Here is a 23812-nt window from a genome sequence, read left to right as displayed (position 1 = left end):
CACACAAGAGGCTACTGCAAAGGTCCGGGCAGGCAAGGGCAAAGTCTAAGCCCCGTGAAAGCCATGGGTGGAGGAGAGGACGGTTCTGAGAATGACTATAAGGGAGGGGGGCCTCGATGATGCTGTGGGGCCTGGGAGAAGGGCCAGTAGCCGGGAGAACTTCCAGGAGGGGAGATGAGGAAGGGAGGGCGGGGAGTGGCGTGGAGGGACAAGAAGGGGCAGATGTTGAGACCTGAGGCCAGCTTGGAGAGAGCATTGAACGCTGACCAAGAGCCTGGACTTCAGCCCGTGGGGCGGTGGCTTTTTATGTGAATCTGATGAAACTCCAGAACTCTCCCCTGACAACTGTATATGCCCGATGTCTGGCACCCAGGTCGAGGCTTCCGGGACACTTTGAAGTTCTTCCATGAGCCACAGACACCCCAGAATATGAAGCTGGTTCCAGGCACTGGGGAGCCACGGAGGGTTTTTGAGCTGAGGAGATGGCAGACACGGAGCTGTAGGAAGGTCACTCTGCAGCAGTGTGGCCTTAACTGTGCAGCAGAGAGGCCTCTGGCAGCCTGGCCCACCAGGCCTAGGGCCTCCCAGCGTGTCCCCTGCTTCCTGGAGACCCTGCAGGCTGCTTGGACCTAACACAGGGGAGTGGGTCCAAGCCCTGAGCCAGGGTGGCTGCAGCCCAGGAAGCTAAGCGTCAGAGGGAAGGGCTGAGGCCCTCTCCTCACTGCTGCCAAGAACCCTTGGTCCTAAGTGCCTGGGCCTGGCCCAGGAAGACTGGGCCCTCACAGCCATTTGGATGATCAGCCCGGGGACCTGAGACAGTAGCCCTGCTCTGCCAGGCTCAGCCTAGTCCGGTCCCTTCCTTCCTAACCGCCCGCCCGCTCACCTGCCTCCTGTCTTGGATGCCCTGGGTTGAGTCTCTACCTCCTCAGACAACGTCCATTTAGGCAGGAGGCAGGCCCAGTGTGGGTGTTGTCCTCACCCTGCCAGCTGGGCCAGCCTGGAGTTTTCAGCAGTGACCTTAGTTTGCTGTTCCAACACCCACTGCACAGATGGGGAGCCTGAGTCCAAGAGAGAGCTGAGATTTGCCCACTTATTCTCCTGCAGGTTGGTAACCCAGGCAGGCCCCCAGGCTTTCAGCCCCAGGGCTCTCCTGCCTGTGCTGAAAGGACAGTCCTCCAGTGCCTGCATATCACCTTAGGGCCCCATCACCTAAAAAGCCCAGGTCCTATCCCAGCTATGCCCTCCACTGAGGCTGCCTGAGCCAGTTGGAGCGGAACTCGTTGCTATTGCCGTAGCTACCATTTATTAAGTGCCTACTATGTGCCAGACACTTGACATCATGACCCACCGTGTAGGTGACAAGTTACCACATTGTGTAGATGAGGAAGCTGAGGCTCAGAGGAGGAAAGTAAGTTGCCCGTGCTTATCCTGCTAGTAACTGACAGAGCCAAGATTAGGACCCAGGTGTGCCCAACTGCAAAGCCCAGGCCTTTCTTCCATGCCACATCCCTTTCTCTTCCTGTCATACAAAAGGGGCATCAATTTGGCTTCCCTAGAAACTTGGGAGACCCAGGAATCTGTCCTTAAAACCAGAGGTCCAGGCGCCCACCTGGCTCCCAGAAGACCAGCCAGGAGTCAGCTTTAGAAGCCAGGGAGGCCCTCAGCTGCTCCCTTTCCTTTAGCAGAAGAACCGCAGGGCAGCAGGAGATGCCCGTGAACCTGGTCTCCAGGGTTCTAGCTCTGCCATTGACTTGCTGTGTGTCATGGCCTCACTGACTCCCCTCTCGGGCTGAGCCTCTGTCTCCCCGTCTCAATCTGGAGGAGCTGGGATCACGGCTCCCAGAGGGCCATGCCAGCCCGAGTGCCTGCAATTCCTTGGCTAGAAGGAGGTACCTTGGTGCCCTCTGGGCAGAAGCTTTGCCAAGCTAAGGGTTTGGCATGCCATCTTTGCCTGCTCTGTTCGAAGGTGACTGTCTTATTCCAACAAGGAGCCACCCCCAGGGTGGCCCACTCCAAGCCCCAGTGACTCACTTACAGAGTGAGGGGCAGGCGGGCGGGAGCTCTCTCTGTGGCTCTTGGCGTCTAGTGGAGCCCACGGTCCCACGAGCCCACGCCGAGCGGGAACTTGTGTCAACCACTGGCTCCTATAAATCGCAGGGCTAGGACAAGGTGGGACTGTCGGCGGCCTTCAGAGAGAAAGCTCAGCCTGTGTGCTCTGGGGAGCTGACCCGGGGGGACCCTGGGCCCTGCTCGGCGGCATTAATGAGCCCTGCATCTGGTGCCATCCTCAACCACTAGCTGATGCTGACACAGCATTTCGGCTGCGCGAGAGAGTGCGTGTGTGTTCCAAGGCTAGCAAAGGCTCAAGTTTTCCGATTCGGAAAAATCCGTTCAAAGAAAGGAAAATTGAGGATGAGGAGCTGAAGATAGCTTGATTCGTGTTTCCTCAGTCTAAGACTCAACTGGTTCACAGCAGACTATCTCCCTGGATGTCTAACAGAGGAAACCCAGGCTCAAAGAAGGCTGGGCCCCAGGGGGGAGGACCATGGCAGGGCCATAATGGACATGTGACCTTTTATCTCCCAGCCCAGAGCTCTGACCATCCTGCCGACCTGCCCACCTCCGCCAGGGGCCAGCTCTACCCTTGGCCCCGGTGGAGTGTGCACCCTGGACTTCTCTGACCCTGATTTGGACTCAACGTCTTCCCCTCTCTGAACCACAGCATTAACAGACGCTTCTACTAGGAGGCTTCCCAGGTGGGGCACCCAGAGCCCTGCCTTCAAAGAATTTATCATCTTCCTAAGGAGACAGAAGGGAATTCAGGAGTAAAACCAGAAAAATAATAATGACCAATGCTTACATGGTACTTACTCTGCACCAGACAGTTCTGTTCTAAGGGTTTTTCATGTGTTAACTCATTTAATCCTCACAACAACCTATAAAGTATTGTCAGTCCCATTTTACAGATAAAGAAACTGAGGCACCCTGAGGTTAAGTAACTTCCCCTTGGTCACACAGCTAGAAATCTGTGTAGCCTGTTTCTTGAGTCCACACCACCAAAGAAGATACCACGTGACAAGTTTTAGCTCCTCCTCGGTGCCAGGCACCATCCTCAGTATTGGGGACACAGTGGTGGAAAGAAGAGACAAGGATCCTGTCCTCAAGGAACTTGCCATTCTTCCTTCATTCACTCATCCATCCATCACCCATCCACCGCCCATCCATCATCCATTCATCATCCATCCATCATCCAAATATCATCCATCCACCATTAATCTATCATCCATCCATCCAATTGTCATCCATCCATCTGTGTCTATTTTTACTCACTACGGTATCCCTCATGCTCGGCACAGTGCCTGGCACATAATCCTCAACCAATATTTGTTGAAGGAATGAAGACAGATTTGGGCCATGCCCAAGAGCTCTGGGTTCGAGTCTTTTACCCTCTCTCAGTCCAGCCCAGTGGGTAGGGAACACTGCCCTACTCACCTCACAGGATTCTTGCGAGGCTCTAATGGTGAGTAGACAAGTGCTTTGCAAACTGTAAAGGGCGGTGAAGACATAGTCAGCATCAGGCTGTTGAGCTGCTGTGCGGGCGCCGAGGCCTGCAGAGCTGGGTCTCTCTCAGGTCTGGCTGGTGAGACCTGTCAGACGCTTCCCCTTGGCCTGCCAAGAGGCCCAGAAAGGAAAGGAAATTGACATTTAACGAGCATCCGCGATGTGCCAGGGCTTCACACACTTTAACCCTCTCTTCTCTTTTCTTGTACAGATCAAAGAAATGGAAGCCCAGAGAGGTCTGTCATTTGCGTAAGGTCACACAGCCAATGAGGAGCAGAGTCCAGGTTTGAGCCTGAGGCTGTGGGCCCCAAAACTTGTGCTTGTGACGGTAGCGCACACCACCTCCCTTTAAAGGGATGCTGCTGCCTCCCTGCATTCCAAATATCCTTAAGTTCCCCACTGTTCAAGGTCACAGAGCCAGCTCCTGGCAGGGTCTTTAAAAAAATGTTTCCATTCAGTTTTTGCATTGATGATTATTTCCTTTCTGCTTTATAGGAATTTCCCCCCTTTTATTTGTAAAGAAAAGCCAGTGTTAATGTTCTCCCACACATAGGTTAACCCTTGTCTGACAGAGGTGGATTCTGGGCAGGCATTTCGGAGAGGGGATGGAAGGTCAGCCGCTTGCCAGGGCTTCCTGCAGGGCCTTTTCTCAGACCCTCGCGATAGTTCACACTCAGGTGTGGCTGTGCTGCCTAACGTCACCCGTGGCAGAAGCCCCTGACTCCCAATTTACCAGCTTCCTATGACCCTCAGCGTGGGGCAGCCTTCTAGGACCCAAGCAGAAACCATGCCCTGAAACCTAGAGGCCAGGGAACAGTCTTCCTGGAGACTCTACTCTTGTACCGCAGGCTGGGACAGAAAAAGAAACACTCACAGCCACTGTCCTGGGCCACCCACCGAGGGCCTGGCACAGCAGTGGGCACCTCACCAACATCCTCTCTTTGTGTCTTCTCAGCAGGAGGGGTTGGTCTCAATAACCCCATTTTACAATGGAAAGGGAAGCTGAGGCTCAGAGAGGCAAAGTCACCTGCCCAAGGCCGCACAGCTGGCCAGGGGCAAATTGGGCGTAAGACAGGACCCTTGTTTATAAGTTGCTTTAAGTCAGGGGGCTAAAAATAAAACACTGTGCACTTGAAATGACAAGGTACCTCCTCTGGGCCAGCCACCGTCCGCAGTCCTGGGGACCTGGTGCAACAAGGAACTGGTGGAAGCAAGCCCCGGTTCTGCTAAAGACTTGCCGAGTGACCTTGAGTGGGTCACTCTCCTTCTCTGAGCCCAGAATTTGCCCTGTGTGAGCTGAGTGGATTGAGGGTCTGAGTCTTTTATGCTCTTTCTCATATGTTGTTTGGGTAACAATTTGTAAGGTAGAATTTAGGGGGCAGGGGAAAATGGCTGTGCTTTGTGGAGTAGTGCTGCAGTATGGCTGAAAGTTACTGAAAAGCTCTCTTCCTGCCACTCAGAGACCCCATTACCAACAACCCAAGGGGCAAAATTCCCAGAGGAGTTAAGGTAGCTGGGATTAAAACACTCCATTCCTGACCCGCATCACCATGTGGGGGGCCCAACAGAAGAACTGCAAGCCCCGGGCCAGATACCAATGGGAAGCAGGGACAGCACCAGGCCTTCCACGCCAGTGGACGGTGGATGGTGGACGGTGGGTGGGATGCTCTCTGAGCTCCGACACCAGTGGCTCCTCCCCCGCCCTTCTCCTGGGCAGCCCCTCACCCCAAGACACAGCGCCCCGGTGCCCCCAGCCCCTCAGCGGAGGCTCCCCCTGTCGTTGGCTCCAGTTCCAGCAGGCTGGCCATTTAAGGCTCCACCTCACCCCTTTAAATTCTATTTTTTCAAACCACATTCTTGAACTTGGCAGATAACGTGGCAGCCCGACAAGAGCCCTATTTACTCGGAGAGCCGTGAATGGGCCCTTTATAACAAGCTTCATTAATATTTCTACCTATTGGCCAGCTCTCCGTTTCCTCCCCCTATACAAACAGATTCTCCACACAGAAAGACTTTTCAAATGCTCTTGTTGACTTTCCCCAAATAGGGAGGGTAGCCGGGCTGGCCAGGGTGTGTGAGTGTGTGTGAGTATGTGTGCAGGAGAGGGGGCGTCTGTGGGCGTGCGCCCGCCAGCCTGGTGCAGGAAGGAAAGAGGCCCACTATTCATGGGCAGGGGCGGGCAGCCCGGGTGAGTCCAGGTATGCTGCAGCTCACAAAGACACACTGAGCCCAGCCTGCACCGTGAATTCCAGAGCCCTGGCCGGGGGAGCCGGACGCTCCCTCCTCAGCCCCTGCTGCCGGGCCGGGTGACCCTAGGCAAGTCCCTTACTCACTCTGGGCCTCACTGTTCTCATTTGTCAGTTGGGTCTACACCCTGTCACTCAAAGTGTGGTCCATGCAGCAGCAGCAGCGTCGCTTGAGAGATGCAGATTCTCTGGCCAGATGCGCTGGAGCAGAATCTGCATCTTAAGATCCCCGGGGGATATGCGTGCACAATGAGCTTTCAGAAGCATCAGATCTACGGCACGTGCCCCTCTGCCACCACCAGCGCTGTTCTATGGCTCACAGGCCATCACAGACCTTAAACATCATTGAGCCACCAAGGCTATTTTGTTCGCTACTTGGCGACCACAGGCCTGGCCCGTGGTGAGGGCTCAGGAAATAAATGAACAAACAGAAAAGTGCATTGTCAAAGTCCAAAGCCTTGTGCTAGTGACAGAAATTCTTCCTCTTCAGCATTTGAGAACTTGTGAAGAACAGCCTGCTCTGTCATTCGGAAGGTCACACAGCATTGAAAGGGATCATCAAATATTGCAACGGATGGGGTGAGCTTGCTGTCTTTTGGAGATATGCAAGCAGAGGCTGGAGGGCCTGTGAGGGCACAGAGCCCCACGTGTAAAGGACGTGCCTCTGGGGCTGAGGAAGAACCACTGCAGAGAATGTGGCGTGATCACTGCGCTTGCTTACGGGGGCATGGTGGCAACTTGGAGAGAGGCAGAGCCACGTCTTCAACTGATGATGCCCTCAGTGAGGACGTGGGCAAATGCCTTCACTTCCTTTCCATTTGTTCACATGATGAATGTTTTTCCAAACTGTCTGGCTGTCTGCTGGACCTTGGGGACATGATGGTTAATAAAACAGACTTTGTCCTTGTTCTCATGGGGGAGAGAGACCATCAACAAGTAGATTAAAAATTAAATTCAAATGCTGAGGAGGAAGCAGAGGAGGGTGAGAGACAAGCTGGGGGGGGAGTGGGGGGGGGGTGGTTGGAGGGAACTTATTAGCCAGGGGAGTCAGGGAAGACATCACTGAAAGCTGAGCTTTTAAATTTAAACCTGAAGACAGAGGAGCCAACCATGTGAGGAGCTGAAGAAAGGGTGCTCTCAGCAGAGGGAACAGCACGTGCTAAGGTCCTGAGGCAGGCAGTGTTTAGTGCTTTGCAAAGGGTCAGGGTGGCAATAGCATTCCACACGCAAGGGGGAGAGGGATCTGTGATGGGTGGCAATTTCCCAGACCTGCTGGGAGGAAGGATGGCACAGAGTAGGTGCTCAGAGCATAACGTGTTGGCTTTTAATCCATCTTCAGGCCTCTGTGACTGCTTCAGGCCCCTATCAGGACGGCTGCCTGCTCTTTCCATCTCTCAGGAGCAGCCCAGGAAGTACCCAGCCTGGGCCACGGCCCAGGACGGGGTCAGCTGACCTGGAGGGGGTTGAATGAGCTGCCTGTGTGTGTCTTGGCTACCTACATCTTACCTTTTGGGGGAGGGGTGGCCTGCCCAGCTTTGGCTAGCCTAGATGGCTTGGACAGAAATCCCTGACCCCCTGCCTAGGTCTCAGCAGCCAAAGGCCAGACCCTCTCAGGAACACAGAAGCCTCTGGCCAGCCCACACCCCACTCCCTGGCCAGCCCTTAAGTACCAGGCTGGAAATAACCAGTTCTCTCCGCCCCTAGGGGCCATGGGCTCACCCACCACAGGGGCTGGAGTGGCTGGACAGAGTGAGGCAGGACGGCTGTCCTGAGAGAGGCCTCTTGGATTCTCCCAGCTGGGAGGCCCTACACTCAGGCTCTGGGGGGATGGGGTGGGGAATTCAAATCCTGGATTTGCCACTGACCCCCCAGGAGTGCTTCAAAAGCTGCCTTAGCAATCTGAGCCTCAGCTTTCTTATCCATGAAATGGAGTTGATCACTCTCTCTGAGGGTCACTGTGAGAAATAATATGATAGATGTGTGAGTTTTGTAAACTGGGAAGTGTAATGCATATCGAAGAGTTCATGGCTGGGAGGAATAGTTCACGTCATATTCGAGGTCATGAAAAGACAGTTCTGGCGTACAGTCCCAACTCTAACCTCTGGATAGATCACAGCACTTCTGAGAGTCTCAGTTTCCCCAGCTGTAACATCTGGACCCTTGTCCTGACCTCAGTGTTGTTACGAGAATCCAATTAGTTCGAACGATGTAGGCATTGAGCACCTACTATGTACCTTGTTCACAGCATTCTAGATGTCTTGCAGAGGGGAAGGGCCCCTTTCCTTCTTCAACTTCAGGGAATCCTTTCCTGAGGCTTCAAGATAATCCAAGATGTACTCAGGAAACCATCAAAGGATGGGGAGAAGAAGACTTCTAGGTCTCAAACTTGGCCCCCAGAGTCAAGTTGCTGGTCAAGAACCTGTCTCATTTTCTTACTGTCCCTGTGACTTTGGCCAAGTTACTTAGCTTCTGCAAGCCTCAGTTTCCCCATCCATAAAGTAGGGAGACTATTAATACCACAGCGGGCTGTTGCTGTGATTAAATTACATCAATTGATAGCTGAGCTCAGTTCTTGACCCATTGTGTTTGATTCATCACGTTTGCTGCTATTAGAAGTAGCAGTAAATAGAAGTTGGTTGTTGTAGTAGTAACAGTCGTAAAATAGTAGTAGTATAAATACTAGTAGTAGCAGTAGAGGTGATGATATAAGTAATAATAGTAATAGTAGTCACAGTACTGGTAGTAGCAATAGTATTAAGAAGTACCAGTAGTACTAATAGTAGCAGTAGCAGAAGTACTGGTACTGCAAGGACTGGTGGTGGTAGTAGTAGTAGAAGTGCTGGTTGTACTAATAAGCAGTGATAGCAATAGTAGTAGAAGTAGTAGTGGACGTACTAGTATGATGCTAGTAATAGTAGTGCCAAAAGAGAGAGTTAAGACTGAGAGAATTCAGCCCCTTTTAATTCTGGGGAGATGGGACAGGGTCTAGTTTATGGAAATTGGAAAGGAGAAGGGTCCAGAGAGATGAGGTTGACAAGAAATGAAGGGGTGCAGGGCCCCAGAAATTGGTGCTCATCAAATCCTCTTAGGCTTGGTGAGAGAATATGATTCTGTTTCAGGGACAGTGTCTTGGGGTCGGGGGCCGGGCTGTCTCCCCCTCCAGCTCCCCCAGGGAGGCAGGGACAGTGTTTGCTCCCAGAAATCCCAGAGCCCTGGAGGAAGCAGGGTCTTGGGTGCCTCTGGTCCACTGTCCTCTACACACACTGAGGCTGTGTGTGTGTGTGTGTGTGTGTGTGTGTGTGTGCGCGCGCGCGCGCGTCTCTCCCTTGGGTCACAAGAGTAGGGAATGATGACTTTGTGGCCTCGGGAGACGTGCTTCCTGCTGCTTCAGTGGGCCAGCTTTGAGGGTTTGGCGGCTAGGCTTATGTGGAAGCTGCAGCTTCGTGTTCCAGCTCCTCAGCTGCCAGAGGGGCGAGTCAGCAGCGGGGCCTGGCACCCACCCAGGCAGGAACTCAGCGGCCTCATGCTGATAAGGTGGGTGGGGCTTCCTGAGAAGAGCTTGAATAATTTCAAGGAGGGGCACTAGGGCATCATCCCCAGGCTCTGCTCATCTGGAAGAGTGAGTGAAGATGCGTTTCTAGCCAGAACCATTACACGGGCTTCCACGGAAACTTCTATCTTCTGGCAGTTTGAGTATGATCCCACCAAACTCCCTGGCCTTTGATCCCACTAAGCAACAGTTTGCTCTTCAACTTGTCCCACTGCTGGGCCTTTGCTCGTGCTGTTCCCTTTGCCTGAAATGTTCTTCTCCTCCTTTCTGCCTATCTCAATTTCTACCCATTTTTAAAGCCTGTCTGAATGCTACCTCCTCCAGGAAATCTTTCCAGATTCCCCAGCCCTTGCTCTCTGGTCAGGATCCACTTTCCTCGCCGGTGTTCCCATGGCATTCGGTTCCAGCTGCTATGAGTAGTTCAGTTTAAGAGACATGCCCGGATTCACCAACCAGTCCCTGCCCTCAGAGAACTTAGAGTTCTCCCAGGCAGACAGATGTTGCTGCCCCATCACTACCCCCACTAGATGGGTTCAGGTCCTGGGGCTGGTAGTTGTGGGAGGGTGTGGGTCCTTAGAGGAGGGCTCCCATGACAATCCAGGAGGACTTCCTGGGAGAGGATGCAGCTTCTCTATGCTCAACCAAACAACACCAATGACACAGTGGATCGTTAGCACATAGTTTGTGACCTGGCACACAGTGGGTGCTTTGAATGTGCTTAACTCACATTCAAATTGAATGTGCAGCTTCGCCTCACACATTGGACAGCTTTCTGTCACCTGTGTAGAGGAAATCTAGCAAGGAAGAAAAATCTGGAAAACTGTTAATGGATCCCATGGTCCCTGCAGGCAGGGCCTGTGGACAGTTCTGCTCTTTTCCATGAGTTCAGTGGATTCTAAGCTAGAAGAGAGGGAATCTCGGGCAGCAATGAGATGGCTTATCCAGAAGTCTGGTCCCAAGAGAAGGGCAGATGTTCTAGATAAAACAGACACAAGGTCTCAAAATGCCCATCAGGATCTGAGAAATCACTCTACCAGAACATAGCCCAACACACACACTGAGTGGGATGACTTGGTCATCAAGAACAATTGAAAGCCGAAGTTGTCAATCCTGGCTGTGCATTAAAACCATCTGGAGTGCTTTGGAAACACTGATGCCTGGTCCCCACCCCCAAACCAATTAATCAGAATCTCTGTGGGTGCGGCCTGGAGTCCCCAGGTGATTTTGATGCCAGGGGAGGAGCTCCACTGCCTTAAAGTATCACTCAACATTCCCCAGGGAAGAAGGCAGGGGGGTGTGAAAGCCAATACGGGAGCATGTTGCAAGAGAGATGGTAAAACTAAGACGAATTGTGTACGTAAAAGGTCAACTTCAGTTATCCAAGTTCAGCTTTGCAGAACAGCTCACAGGAAGAGGCTGCAGAGAGTCGAGGACAGAGCACAAGTTCTGGCGACTGACAGATCCCCACTATACCACTTAGTGGGTGTAGATCCCCACTACACCACTTGGGCAAGTTACTGAACATCTCAGAGCCTCAGTTTCCTTATCTGTAAAATGGGCACAATTATAGTGTCAATCCAGAGGATTGCTTTGAAAACTAATTAAAGTAGAAAAAATAGCCAGTGTTGAATAAATATTAACTCCCGGGCCTCTGACCCAGAAGGTTCCAGACACATGAGGAATCATTGTGCAAGAGATGGTCCTTAACGCCCCTTAACTTTCTTACATATTAACATTATTGCTTTTAAGAGAAGATATCCAGCTCACAGGTAAGTTATTCTTGGGTGAGCAGTGGGTGGACTGAGGCCGGGGAAAGCTGTTTCTGTTTCTAGGGAGAAGAGCTGAGATCCTGGAAACAACAGGAGTTTCAACAACCCTGGGTCCTTTGATTTCACAACGACCCTTCAGGCAGTATCATTTCCTCTTGCTGGACCTTCATGCCTTCATCAGACTGACAGACAGACAGTGAGTGTGCCTCTGTGCCAGGCTCTGTGCTGGGCATGGGGATGGGATCCCTACCCTCACCAAGCTCCTTGTCTAGCAGAAAGCCTGGCATGGCTGCCGGTACCCACTATACACAGCAGAGAAGCCGTGTGAGGCTTCGGAGGAGAGGAGCCAGGCATTTAAGGGGAAGTGGTGGCCTGGGTGTGCCAAGGGGTTACTCCCTCCATCTTGTCCTAAAATCATTACCCTTGATCATGAACGCAACTGTTGCTCTAGCCCGTGCTGGACCCCTTCAGTTTTTCCATCTGCAAAATGGGGTGGGGGCCAGAGAGACATTCATTCAGTGATCCCTTAAGGTCCCTGTTTTGGAGAATTTTGTGAAATGAGTCCTGTGGCCCACATTGATGTTTTAATTAAAGATTACAGCAAGCTCTGTTTGGAAAATTTCACAACAGTCCTTGGACCCATCTGGCTTTTCCTCCACGGGGGATACAAGTGGAGCAATGACAGATGGGTGTCGTGTGATAAAGGGAGACCATCCTCCTCGCTGATCTTCTTTATCATCTTTCTTCCACCTCAATCCAATGCAAGTCTGTCTGGCAGGGTAAGCCCCAGGCTGGGCTCAACCTCTTCCCACAGGGCCTCAGTCTCTGTACCTCACAAATGGGGACGAGCCCTCCTGTGTAATGCGTCGGGAGGAGCAGAGGGCACTGACACCCGGGCTTACCAGGGCCCCCTAGAGCCTGTCCTCCACCCTCTGGGAGCTCTAAATTTGTAGCACGTGGTTGGGTCCAAGAGGCTAGCTTGGGGAGAGTGTCATTCAGCTTCTGGGCACATTTGAGAGCAGCTTTGCGGCAGGAGCTGATGATCTCTATGATAAATGTGTCTCTAAATGAGTCCTTACATCATGAAGCTGAGAGTTTGTGGTTAGCCTTGAGGGGAAGGGAGGGAGGAGAGATGGAGGTCAGGGAGGGATGTAGGGATGCATCCAGCAGCCCTCTCGCCAGCCTCCCTTCCTCCTTCCCGGCTCCTTCCCTTCTTCCGACCAACATTTGTTGAATTCCTACTGCATGCAGGGCCCTGGCTCAGAGACCCCAGGGATGAAGCCCACAGAGTCCCTGCTGCTGGACAGAGAGGAAGCGCAATGCAGGGTGATCAGCACTGTAACGGAGGGAAACCAGGAGGTTGTGAGGACACAGATGTGGTTCCAGCCTGACCTCGTGGGTCGGGGGGTGTGAGGAAAGGCATTCTATGGATGGGAAGGCTTGCAGGACAAATCCACCAGGTAGAAGTGAGCGCTCCTGGCAGAGGGAACAGCAGGGGCAAAGGTTTAAAGGAATCAAAGGAAAGCCTAGGAAAGCTTTGGGCTGGAGCACAGGATGCAGGGGTTGGGGGCTGTGGGGAGTGGAGACGGACAGCCAGAGGGGGCAGCTGGAGATAGAGCCCAAATGGCCTTGAGTCTGAATGGCCTTCAGTCCCAGCCAGGGGACCTCAGACTTCATTCTGAGGCCCCAGGGATCAGGGTAGGGTTTTCTCAGTTGGGGGGGGGGGATGGCTGGGGCTGAAGGGAGGAGAGTGGACTGAAGGGGCTAGGACCAGCAGCAGGGCGTGTGTGGGAGGGTCCCCTGGTTGCTCAACGTGGCTTTTGTTCATTCCCTCGAGAAGCACTTCTTGAGGGCCTGCTCGTCTCTGTCCACAGCACACGGCCGGCCAGCCCCTCCACAGTGCACAAGCTCAGGAGAAAATGTATAGAAAGGGCGTTGACAAAGCCTCCTTTGTGAGGAACCCTGGGGCCGTGTTGGCACGATGCTCTGCTGCCCTCTAGCGAGGCCTGGCGATGCACCCCTGCAGGGTCCAGCCAGCTTCTAAGATGTGCTGAGCTTCTGTACATGCCTTCTCTCTATCCCTCCCTCAGCTACAGGAGTCCCACGGCTCCCTAGGAAGAGGGGCGGTCTGGAAGTGGAGGACAAGCTCAAAACAGGGTGAAGAGGGGAGGTGGACACAGAGGGACTCAGTCCCAGCTGTGGGAACAGGCAGCATCAGGGTCAATGAGGGGCTTGGGGCCCAGGTACTGCATCTTGAATTTTCTCAAGTGAATAAACACAGACTACATGCAATGGTAACAGTGATGATGATGGTGGAGATGGTGGTTGCAGTGACTAATGATCATGGGCACTGCTGGTTATTGGCAGTGCTGATTATGGGCATTGCTGGTAGGTATTGGTGATGGGGTAATGGTGATGGTGGCAGTAATGATGACAAAGATAGAGGTAGAAATCGTCGTAGTGGTGATGGAGGTGGTGGCTAAAATGACTATAAAGCTACAAAGAATGTTCTTGTATATGTCTTTAGGTGGGAGTATGCACTCATTTCTATTGGGCACAGACCTAGGAGTAGAATTGCCGGTCATAGAACAGGTATATGTTTAGCTTTAGTAGATGTTGCCAAACAGTTTTCCAAAAAACGGTTGTATTTACGCTTTTACTTGCAATGTGTAAGTTCCTGGTGCTCCATATCCCCACAAACACTTAGCGTTGTCTGTTTTGTTCACTAGTGTATCTCAAATGCCTGGAAGCCTGGCACATAGAGGAGGCTTAATAAAAATTTGCTACATGAGTGCTCAATATAAGGGTAGCAGATGTTCACATTCACCATTAGAGACCAGAACCAGAACTTTGCTCCTGCTTGTAGACATCCAGTGATGGCCACATTTGGATCCAGGTTGGGAGCCTGGTGTAAAAGTCCCGACCAAACCGCTCGTCACACCCAAGAGTGCACATGTCCCTTGTCTCTGCACTTTTCTCAAAATCCCTTCAGTGTGGCTCCCCTCACTCCAGTTTGAGGAGGAACAGCAATCTGATCAAACCAATGCACACTAAGATGTGAGTCACTCATAGTCCTTAACCCTTTTAAGGGCATTTAAAGGAGCAACTTGTTCACTTACTGGGTTTATGACTGAAAAAGCAACCTGCCACAGCAGACAGCAAAGAACTTAGAGTTCCTGGTTTTGGATTTAAACTCTCTCAGTTTGGCCATTTACAGCTATTTTTCCCTTAGACAACTTCCCCTGCCTATCTCTATCTTCCTGTTTTGTTTTGTTTTTTTTTTCATTTGAAAAACAGGAATGGTAATTCTTATCCTATCCACCTCAAGGATTCAAAAAATAGAATAGATTAAGGAACTTCAGCGTTGAAAAGAATCTTGGAGATCATCTAGGGATTTTTATTTTTGCTTTTAAATAATTCTTTACAATATATGAATCACTTTCAATTATAGTTTCATTGAAATCACAGAACTATATAAAATAAGGGCAGGATCATTAATCTCTTTTCATAGGAAGGAAACAGGCTAAAAGGGGAAATGACTTGCCCAGGGCTCTGTGATTTGTTAGTGGCAGAGCTGGAGGCAGTGGCTCTTTGCTCTACCTAATTCTCCCTGCAGATCTAGCTAGAAGGCCCTATAAAACCAAAAGGTCAACTGGGCTCTTGCTTGCATGCCTCCAGTGCATGGGGAACTCACTGCCACCCAAGATAAATCATTTGTTACTTGGGTGGCTCTGATAGTTGGCTGTCATTTGTGGTGGTATAGAGCGCGTTTCATCGAGAGGGGGTGATTATTAGAGCTTTCATTCTAATGTTTGTTTGAAGGAAGAGGAATTTACAGAAATATTCAGAGAACATGCAGAGATAGCCAGAATGGCAATAATTATAACAATCAGTACCTACTGATGTTGTCACTTCCCTGTTGGTAACCCTTCATTGGCTTCCTGATTCTCTGAGGAATGAGTCCAGATTCTTTGATGTGCCTTTCGTGAGCTGAGTCCAGCCTCAAACCAGCTCTCGATGCCACACACATCTCCCCACCCCCTCCTGGCCTTCCTGCAGGATGGTCCCTCTGCCTGGAACACCCTCACCCACCACTCTCACCTCCCTCCTCCTACAGGCCTCTGAATCCCACCCCCTCCTCCAAACCCCTGCACATTAGATTGCACTTACCTGTCTCCCCAGCACGACTATGAGCTTGGAAGGGGCAGGATCTGCATGTGATTCCTCCAGCCGGTGCCCTGCATGAAGAATGGCACTGAATGGGTGATTGCCCCGCCCCAGCATATTCACAGACATCTCTGCTGCTCTCCTCAGCCAAGCCAGGAGAGAGTTAAACAACCTCCCTGGCCTTGGATCAGCTCTGGCATTGGAGAGGCAGGTGGCCCAAAGTTTAACCAGATGTTTCAGAGCCTGTTGTCAGCTCAGCTCAAGGAATTCAATCCAGCCACATCTTCCTGGAACTGAGACCTGGGCCCCTCCCACCCCTCTAGACCCCTTTCCCCTGCCGGGGCTCTGAGCTGGAGGAAGCTGGAACTGCTGGGGAGGGGTAAGGTGGGGAGGAAGATTACAAAACTGGAGGAGTACGTGGAGGAAGTAGGAAGAGCCTGATGCATGCTCTGCCCAGACTTGCTGTGCGGCCTTGGCTGAGTCCTTCCCATCCCAGCCTCAGTTTCCCCATCTGTGCACAGAGGAGGCTGGTCTGGGTGGTCCCTCCTGATGGGACTGGCCAAGAGCAAGTGATCCTCAGACTCCAGAGTCCCCTAGCTACAGACTCCAGAGTCCCCTAGCTACAGATTCTCTCCACCCCAGAGGTGGCGGTGGGTAAATCTTTAACTAGCTAGCCCTGGGCAGGCCCAGCCTTTCCGGATGGATGGCTGCCTGGGAAGCGGGGGATGAGGGTGGAGGACGTAAGGTGTGTATAGCCAGTCCCAGTGTGGTGAAGGGGGAGGGTACTGGGGAGGGAAAAGAACGAGACTCGGGCGGAGCTAACCCGTGTGCAAAGCAGAACATGGAGGAACGCGGATCCCCCGACGGGTAAGTACAGATTCAGGGAGGTTCAAGGAGCCGCTGGCGCAGGGATGGTTAACTCGCGTTGCTGCCACAGGGACCCCGCGCGGAACCTGGAGCAGGGGCCAGAGGGGCCAGAAACGCCCATCCAGGTGGTGCTCAGGTGGGTATAGGTTGGCTAGGAGGGGTCCAAGCGAGCAAGGCACTGATGGAGATTTCAGGATGGACCATCCGCCCCCTCCCCGCCTCTTCGGACCACAGGGTGCGTCCCATGAGCGCGGCGGAGCTGCGTCGAGGGGAGCAGAGCGTGCTGCACTGCTCAGGGACCCGGACTCTGCAGGTGAGGACTCCCCAAAAAACACCTACCTGGAAGACGCCAGGTCCCTCCAGGCCAATTTCCCCCAGGCCCCGCCCTCCCCCAGGTAAGCCCCGCCCTCCCCGGAGTGCCCCGCCCCCTTCTCCACGGCCCCCTCTCCCAGGTGAGCCCCCCGGGCGGGGGCCCCGACGTGGCGTTCCGCTTCGGCGCAGTGCTGGACGGGGCGCGCACGCAAGAGGACGTGTTCCGGGCCTGCGGCGTGCGGCGCCTGGGCGACCTGGCGCTGCGCGGGTGAGTGAGGCCCGGTGACGCCCCGCCCCTCCCCGCACGGCCCCGCCCCTCGGCCCCCCCCCCCCGCCCCAGGGTATAACCACACCCCTGCGGCCCGCAGCTTCTCCTGCACCGTCTTCACCTTCGGCCAGACCGGCTCCGGGAAGACCTACACCCTGACCGGACCTCCTCCCCAGGTGGGCCGATCGCATTCGGAGCCCCCGGGGGTCAGGGGTCGGTGGGCGAGAAGCCCTGGGGAGCCGCAGGCAGCGCAGACTCCCAGAGGGAAGGGACGTGGACGATGAAGCCCAGCCCCGTTTATTTGCAGACAAGGAAACTGAGGATCAGGGAGGTGAAGGGACTTGGCCAGTCTAGAGCATCTGGGTTCAGATTGTGTCCCCTTTACTTACTAGCTCTCAGTTTCTTCATCTGTAAAATGGAAGTGATAGTACTGACTGAGAATTAAATGTGATGTTGTATGGGAATTTGGCACAGTGCTCTACAAAGGGTAATTGTAACTGCGGCGGTGGTGGTAAGCCAGCCCCAGGCTCAGCTGTTTCTTCCCCCAGGGGGAGGGCGTGCCCGTACCCCCCAGCCTGGCCGGCATCATGCAGAGGACCTTCGCCTGGCTGTTCGACCGCGTGCAGCACCTCGGTGCCCCTGTCACTCTCCATGCCTCCTATCTGGAGATCTACAATGAGCAGGTGGGGGACTGAGAAGGCTAGAAAGACAGCCCACAAGGAAAAGGAGGCATTTCTTTCCAAGGAGGCTGGGTCAAGGGGCAGAACAGATGGGGGACTGTCGACCATAAGGTCTCGGGGTGGATGAAGCAAGAACTCAGAGAGACCCCTCCCTCACCCTCCACCCTCCTCTCTCAGGTTCGAGACTTGCTGAGCCTAGGGGCTCCCCGGCCCCTCCCTGTTCGCTGGAACAAGACCCGGGGCTTCTATGTGGAGCAGCTGCGGGTGGTGGAGTTTGGGAGTCTGGGGGCCCTGATGGAACTTCTGCAGATGGGTGCGTGCTATTTCAGGGGAGCTTTGGGGTACGAGAGATGCCCATTTTTCACCTGTTCACTGAGTGCCCTCGGGGCCCCAGGCTGGAGCTGTGGGTTCAGAGATGACCCTTGTGGGAGAAAAGAGCCAGCAAACCAACAATTCAGATACAGCCCAAGAATGTCCCCCAGCCCTACCCGCCAGGCCTGCTGATTTTGCCTTCCAGGCTCTTCCCACCCTCCTCTCCAGCCCTGGGCTTCTGCCTCAGTCAGGCCTCAGTTTTACCCCCTGGAAGGGTCTCCTCCTTTCAGTCCATGCTTCTCCATGTAGCAAACCACATCCCTCTTCCCTTCCAGACCTTTCCAGTGCCCTGAGAGTAAAGGCCATACCTCCTAGCCTAGCCTAAAGGCCCTTCCGTTCCACTCTCATTCATCCATTCATCACATTTTCATTGGGCACCTACTGTGGCTGGCATCAGGGACACTGAGACTCTGGGCTTGGGCCGAGCATTGTGCCATGCCTCCCAGTTGATCTCTTTGTCTGAGTTTCTCTCCGTCCACACAGCAGTGGGAGAGATGTTGATAAAATGTGAATCAGACTGACGTTCTTCCAGTCAGTTCTCTCCAGCCCCCTTTCACCTATCTGTGTTAGAACCTGACCCAGCACCCATCATTCCACTCTCCTGCCTCTGTGCCTTTGCACTGGTTGGGCCCTCTACCAGGATGCCTTTGCTCCTTTTTCTTTGTTGGTGACCACTTGCTCTTCCTACCACGTCCAGCTCCATATGTTTTTCCCCTCTAGGTCTTAGCCGTCGAAGGAGCTCAGCTCACACGATGAACCAGGCCTCCAGCCGAAGCCATGCCCTGCTCACACTATACATCAGCCACCAAACTGTGAGTGCCCCAGCTTGGGGAAGGAGCTGGCCCAGGGCCACCCAGCAAGGGTCTGCCTCTGGATGTATAAAACAACTTGGGCGTACGCAGGAGGTAATGGTGAAAACCCTTGCCCTTTGATGGGGACAGCCCCTCCCACGTCCCCATCAAGCCCTGCTCCCCCAACCCCAGCAGATGCCTCCTGTGGATCCCAGGGAACCCCCTGCCGGGGGGAAGCTGTGCTTTGTAGACCTGGCTGGCAGTGAGAAGGTGGCGGCCACAGGATCCCGTGGGGAGCTGATGCTTGAGGCCAACAGCATCAACCGCAGCCTGCTGGCCCTGGGTGAGATCTGGGGCCAGCTGGACTGACTTCCTGAATCCCTCCTCTGTGCCTTACCCATAGCTGTCCACAGTGGGGGAAACCAGAGGAGTTGTAGGGCATGGAGGAGAGTTAAAGAGCTGTGATCCAGAAGCCACAGGCCTCCCTCCGGCCTCGGCTTGCTGTTGTCTCATGCTTTCCCTCTCAGAACTTTGTTTATGGATCTATAAATCCTGAGGATACAGTTACATTCTAACTGGGGAGGTAGAAACACTCAAGTGCAGAGTGTGAGCCCTCAGACATTCAACCCGTCCCTTGTTGCATTTGGGAAGACTGAGGCCCAGTGAGGGGAAGGGCACTAGCCTGTCTTCCCACCTCCCCACCCCCCAGGTCACTGGGCCTTGAGGTCCTTAACAGCTGGGGCCTTGGTCTTCCTCTGTGCATGCACGGGGAGATGCATAGGGAACGCCTCTTCATTCGATTTATTTGTCAGACATTTCCTGAGCCCCTGCCAAGTGCCAGGCCCTTCGGTGGGCCCTGGGGATCAGGGATGGAGCCCAGTCTGGTGGCAGAGGCCAATCTGAATGGGTAATGAGATCACGTGGAAAGAGATATCTTAGAGACCTACAAGCCTGGGTGGAGATCCTGGCTCTGCAGAGTACCAGCTGGGTGGCCTTGGACATGAAGGGTAACCTTGCCTTCCCTACCCAGGTCACTGCATCTCCCTGCTGCTGGACCCACAGCGGAAGCAGAGCCACATCCCCTTCCGGGACAGCAAGCTCACCAAGCTGCTGGCAGACTCGCTGGGGGGGCGTGGGGTGACCCTCATGGTACCTAAGGGGGACTGGCAGGGAGGGCGGGGTCCTGAGGGAGGGCTCCCAGAGAGGAACACTCAGGGGCAGTCCTCCCCAGGTGGCCTGCGTGTCCCCCTCAGCCCAGTGCCTTCCCGAGACCCTCAGCACCCTGCGATATGCCAGCCGAGCTCAGCGGATCACCACTCGGCCCCAGGCCCCCAAGGTGAGTGGAGAGAGACGCAGGCAGAGGGACGGGCAGGGCAGAGGGTGGGGGAATCAGGCAATAGCTGAAGACTGAGTTGGTGTCACGTTGAAGTCTGGGACTGAGTCAGAGTTGGGATTAGGGTCGGGATCTTGATGATGGGGTTATGGTTGGGTTGGGGGGGGGGGTGTCAGGTCACGGTCAGGGTGACGGCGGGTCTAGGGTGGGAGTCTGATTAGGAATATGATTCAGGGTCTGGCCAACATCCAAGCTGGTATCATGATAAGTCTGAGTTAAGTTGGAGTCTGACGTGGGGTCTTATTTGGGGTCACAATCTGGGCCAAGGTTTGAACAGAGCTGAGTTTGGGGTTGGACAGGGTGTAGCTTAGAGCGGGCCCTCCAGGCATACAGCTGAGGCCACATGGCACTTTAATGCTGTTAGAGCAAGGTGTCCCCTCCAAATGGATGCAGCCTTGGGCCAGGATTCAAGGCTGACAAGTGGAGCATGGGCTGGATTTTAAGCTCCACTCACTCTGCAACCCCAGAGCCCTTGTGCAGTGTGAAACATTTACAACCACAAGCAGCAACTCTGGGTCTGTTTCTCTGCAGTCCCCTGTGGCAAAGCCACCCCAGCATTTGGAGACTGAGCTATTGCAGCTCCAGGAGGAGAACCATCGCCTGCGGTCCCAACTGGGCCAAATGGACCCCAAAGGTATCAGCTCCCTGGGGGTGGGACGAGATGAGGATAGGGTCTGGGGCTCCTAGGGCTCCAGCCACCTCCCTCTTCCCTGCAGCCTCTGGACTCATTGGGGCCCGGGTGGCCTGGGCTCAGCAGAACCTCTACGGGATGCTGCAGGAGTTCATGCTGGAGAACGAGAGGCTCAGGTAGGGCCCCGCCCCCAGCCGGGCACTCTGTGCCCCGCCCCTCACTGCTGGGCTTCCTCCCTTCCCTGGTCCCTGGCTCCCCTTCTGTCCCCACCTGCCTCCTGGAGCTCATACTGTGCTGCAGTGAAGAGGGGCTGACTGATAACCCCCGCCAGCCCTGCCTCCTGTCATGGTCCCGGGGCCTGCTCTTCCTAGGAAAGAAAAGAGGCAGCTGCAGAGCAGCAGGGACCTGGCCCAAGATGAGCAGCGCATCCTGGCCCAGCAGGTCCACGAGCTGGAGAGGTGAGCACGGCTGGAGACAAGCCTTTGGATGGAGGGCAGGTGGGAAAGGGGTGGCTCAGTGAAACGGCTAGGTCAGACCTCTGGATCCAGACCCCTTGGGTTCTGATTCCAGCTCTGCCACCAGCTGTATGGCCTTGGGTGAGTCATTTCGCCTCTCACTGCCTGGGTTTCCTCTTCTGTAAAATGGGAATGATATAGTACTTGCCTTCCAGGGTTTTGGTTTTTTTTTTATAAATTTATTTATTTATTTATTTTTGGCTGTGCTGGGTCTTTGTTGCTGTATGCGGGTTTTCCCTGGTTGTGTCTAGCGGGGGCTACTCTTCGTTGTGGTGCGCGGGCTTCTCATTGCAGTGGCTTCTCTTGTTGCAGAGCACGGGCTCTAGGCATGCGGGCTTCAGTAGTTGTAGCATGCGGGCTCAGTAGTTGTGGCTCGCAGGCTCTAGAGCACAGGCTCAGTCGTTGTCGCTCACGGGCTTAGTTGCTCCACGGCATGTGGGATCTTCCCGGACCAGGGATCGAACCCATGTTCCCTGCATTGGCAGGTGGATTCTTAACCACTGCGCCACCAGGGAGGTCCTCCAGGGTTGTTTTAAAGATCAGATTGAATAAGTTCATATGTAAAGCATTGAGAACAGTGCCTGCATACAGTAAGCACTCCATGAGTGTTTGTTAAAAGCGGGACTTGGGTGCCAGCCTGCTGGTAGCATTGAGGACTACAGACAGACAGACCCCACTGTTCTTTCCAGGCGCCTCCTCTCTGCCTGCTACCTTCACCAGCCGGGCCCTGGCCCAGCCCCACCATGTCCCTGTGTGATGGTGCCACCTCCCCCCTGCCACGTGAGTCTCTGCCCAGCCCGGAGAGGGGAGGAGCAGGAATGTCACGGAGCCCCTGACTCAGCCTCTTGCAGGCCCTGCCGCCTCTCTGCCCCTGCCCCTGCTGCCACCTCTGCCCCCTGTGCCAAGCGCCACTGGCCCACTGGGCCTGTCCACGGAGGGAGCTCCACCTGCCCCAGGTAGGAAAGGCCGAGGTTGGGGGAGGGAAGTCTGGCAAGCTGGAGACCTGGATCTAGGGAGTCTGCAGTCTGGAAGGCTTCAGAACTCTGGGGACTCTGATGTGCCGGGCTGGGTCACAGTGGGGAGTGGCTGGCTTTGGGTTCTCTCTGCCTAGGGTTCAAAATAGCTATTTACCTCTCCTGCCCCTCCTCCCCATCCTACCTTCTTTCGGGAACTTGCTCTGCTGTTTGCTTATTCATTCATTCACTTACATGTTACTCATTTATGCATTTACTTAATGAATGAGTTAATGGATGCACTTACTTAGTGAATGAGTGTTCACTTCCTCATTCAATAACCCTCCTTAAGCTCCTTGCTTCATGGCAGCCCCTGTGCTGGGCACTGAGGATTCACAGACCTGACATGGTTCCTGCCCTCATGGAGTTCCTTGTCTCCAGAGAGGACGTCACAAGGGCCACGCACTGCCCACAGAAAAAGTGACCACGACCCCACCCCTTTATGCCCATGCCCACCTGACGTTCTTAGTGCCCCATGGGGCAGGTACGGCAGGGATGGTGGTGTCATGGTCGGCACCAGGGAAGTGGGGCACAGAAGCAGGGCTGAGGGCACCCAGTGTGGGCTCTGGTCTTTCCTGCAGGTGTTTGGCTCTAAGGCCCCAGCTGACATGCCCCTGCCTGCCCGTCCCCCGCCCTGGGTGCCCCCATGTAGCCCTGGCTCTGCCAAGAGTTCAAGAGAGAGGTGGGTCCGGCTCTGGGGCACGGGGGGGTGGGTGGGTGGGGGAGGCCCGGGAAAGTGAAGGCTCGCTTCCCACCATCCAACCCACCCTGGCCCAGGAGTCACAGCGACTGGATTCAGACCCAGGTCCTGGCAGAAATGCTGACCAAGGAGGAAGTGGTACCCTCTGCACCTCCCCTGCCCATGGGGCCCCTGAACACATCGCCAGTGCTTAGAGGTGAAGAAAGGAGCAGGGGAAGGGCTGCCAGTGTTTTCTGGGATCTTGGGCCAGAACCACCTTCTCCAAACCTTAGTCTTCCCAGTTCTGAAATAGGGGGCATACTAAGAAGTGAGAGTTCTAAGATCTTTCTATTTCTGGAACTTAGAATTCTCTTCCTAGGGCCACCTGCACTCCCAGATGTATGCTGGAGCCCGTGGGGTACATGGCAGGAGGAGGGGAGTGGGTCCCACCTGAGGCTTCCCCAGAGGATGTTGGGACACTGATGGGCCTGGGTGAGGCAGGGCCCAAGGGAGTGCTGGCCTCAAGTCTCACTGTGTCCCTCAGGTGGGGCTGCAGTTCCAAACTTGGCCCGGAGACTGGAGGCCCTCAGAGACCAAATCGGCAGCTCCCTTCGACGTGGCCAGAGCCAGCCACACCCCAGTGAAGGCACATGAAGCCCCAGCCGGGTCCTCCCTTCCTGCTGAGGGCAAAGTGAGAACCCAGGAGACCACCATGTGACCTAGGGCTGGGCTCTGCACTCCTGGGCCTCAGTCTCCCCATCTGTTAAATGGGATATAGCAGCTGCTGCTCCGGTTTGCAGCTGGGCTGGGCAGAAGGCAGTTCCTGAGGCATTGGGGTGGGGGCTGATGGGGCAGTCTGGGGAAGCAAAGGGAGGGTGCTAGCCTAGACCAAGAGAAATGAGACCAGATTCAGGAGAAACCAGGTAGCAGTGGTGAAATAAATGAATAAAGAGAGGCATCAGCTCCAAGTCTGGTTGGTCCTGTCCTCTGACTTACCC

At 54.4% G+C, this 23812-nt stretch overlaps 2 protein-coding genes across 14 annotated transcripts in view; one reads left to right on the top strand and one right to left on the bottom strand.

Moving 5' to 3' along the window:
- The window catches only part of COL27A1 (collagen type XXVII alpha 1 chain), a 186584-nt gene extending 170668 nt beyond the window's left edge, over positions 1 to 15916 (bottom strand). For 2 of the 8 annotated variants that reach the window (XR_009503756.1, XM_059925420.1), the window contains exons 1-2: positions 15297 to 15612; positions 3493 to 3669 (exon numbers count right to left, since the gene is read on the bottom strand). Coding sequence is in view for 7 of the 8 variants with exons in the window: in XM_059925420.1 (XP_059781403.1) it covers positions 3493 to 3575 (83 nt within the window). In the remaining variant the exon portion in view is untranslated. Of the gene's footprint in view, positions 1 to 3492; positions 3670 to 15296; positions 15615 to 15710 lie in introns of those variants that run through there. The other 6 variants (XM_059925416.1, XM_059925418.1, XM_059925412.1 and 3 more) reach the window with 4 other exon arrangements.
- A 149-nt stretch (positions 15917 to 16065) lies between these two features.
- KIF12 (kinesin family member 12) lies at positions 16066 to 23782 on the top strand. Of its 6 annotated transcripts, none has more exons than XM_059925431.1 (19): positions 16072 to 16160; positions 16231 to 16296; positions 16395 to 16473; positions 16613 to 16740; positions 16841 to 16916; positions 17289 to 17423; positions 17598 to 17733; positions 18513 to 18604; positions 18734 to 18926; positions 19614 to 19732; positions 19815 to 19919; positions 20508 to 20610; positions 20693 to 20783; positions 20979 to 21065; positions 21812 to 21902; positions 21974 to 22078; positions 22717 to 22817; positions 22913 to 23031; positions 23359 to 23782. In XM_059925431.1, the coding sequence occupies exons 1-19, from the start codon at positions 16135 to 16137 to the stop codon at positions 23466 to 23468; spliced, it is 1962 nt and encodes a 653-aa protein (XP_059781414.1). In that variant the 5' UTR covers positions 16072 to 16134; the 3' UTR covers positions 23469 to 23782. The 6 variants fall into 6 exon arrangements, with proteins under 6 accessions (XP_059781417.1, XP_059781414.1, XP_059781415.1 ...); XM_059925432.1 differs by having other exon boundaries at positions 16355 to 16473; positions 16662 to 16740; XM_059925433.1 differs by having other exon boundaries at positions 16073 to 16160; positions 18779 to 18926.
- Positions 23783 to 23812: the final 30 nt, after the last annotated feature.

This window comes from Balaenoptera ricei, chromosome 6 (genome assembly GCF_028023285.1).
Source record: "Balaenoptera ricei isolate mBalRic1 chromosome 6, mBalRic1.hap2, whole genome shotgun sequence".
NCBI classification, from domain to species: domain Eukaryota; kingdom Metazoa; phylum Chordata; class Mammalia; order Artiodactyla; family Balaenopteridae; genus Balaenoptera; species Balaenoptera ricei.
The sequence above is the reverse complement of the archived record's forward strand: the minus strand, read 5'-3'. Positions and strand labels throughout refer to the sequence as shown.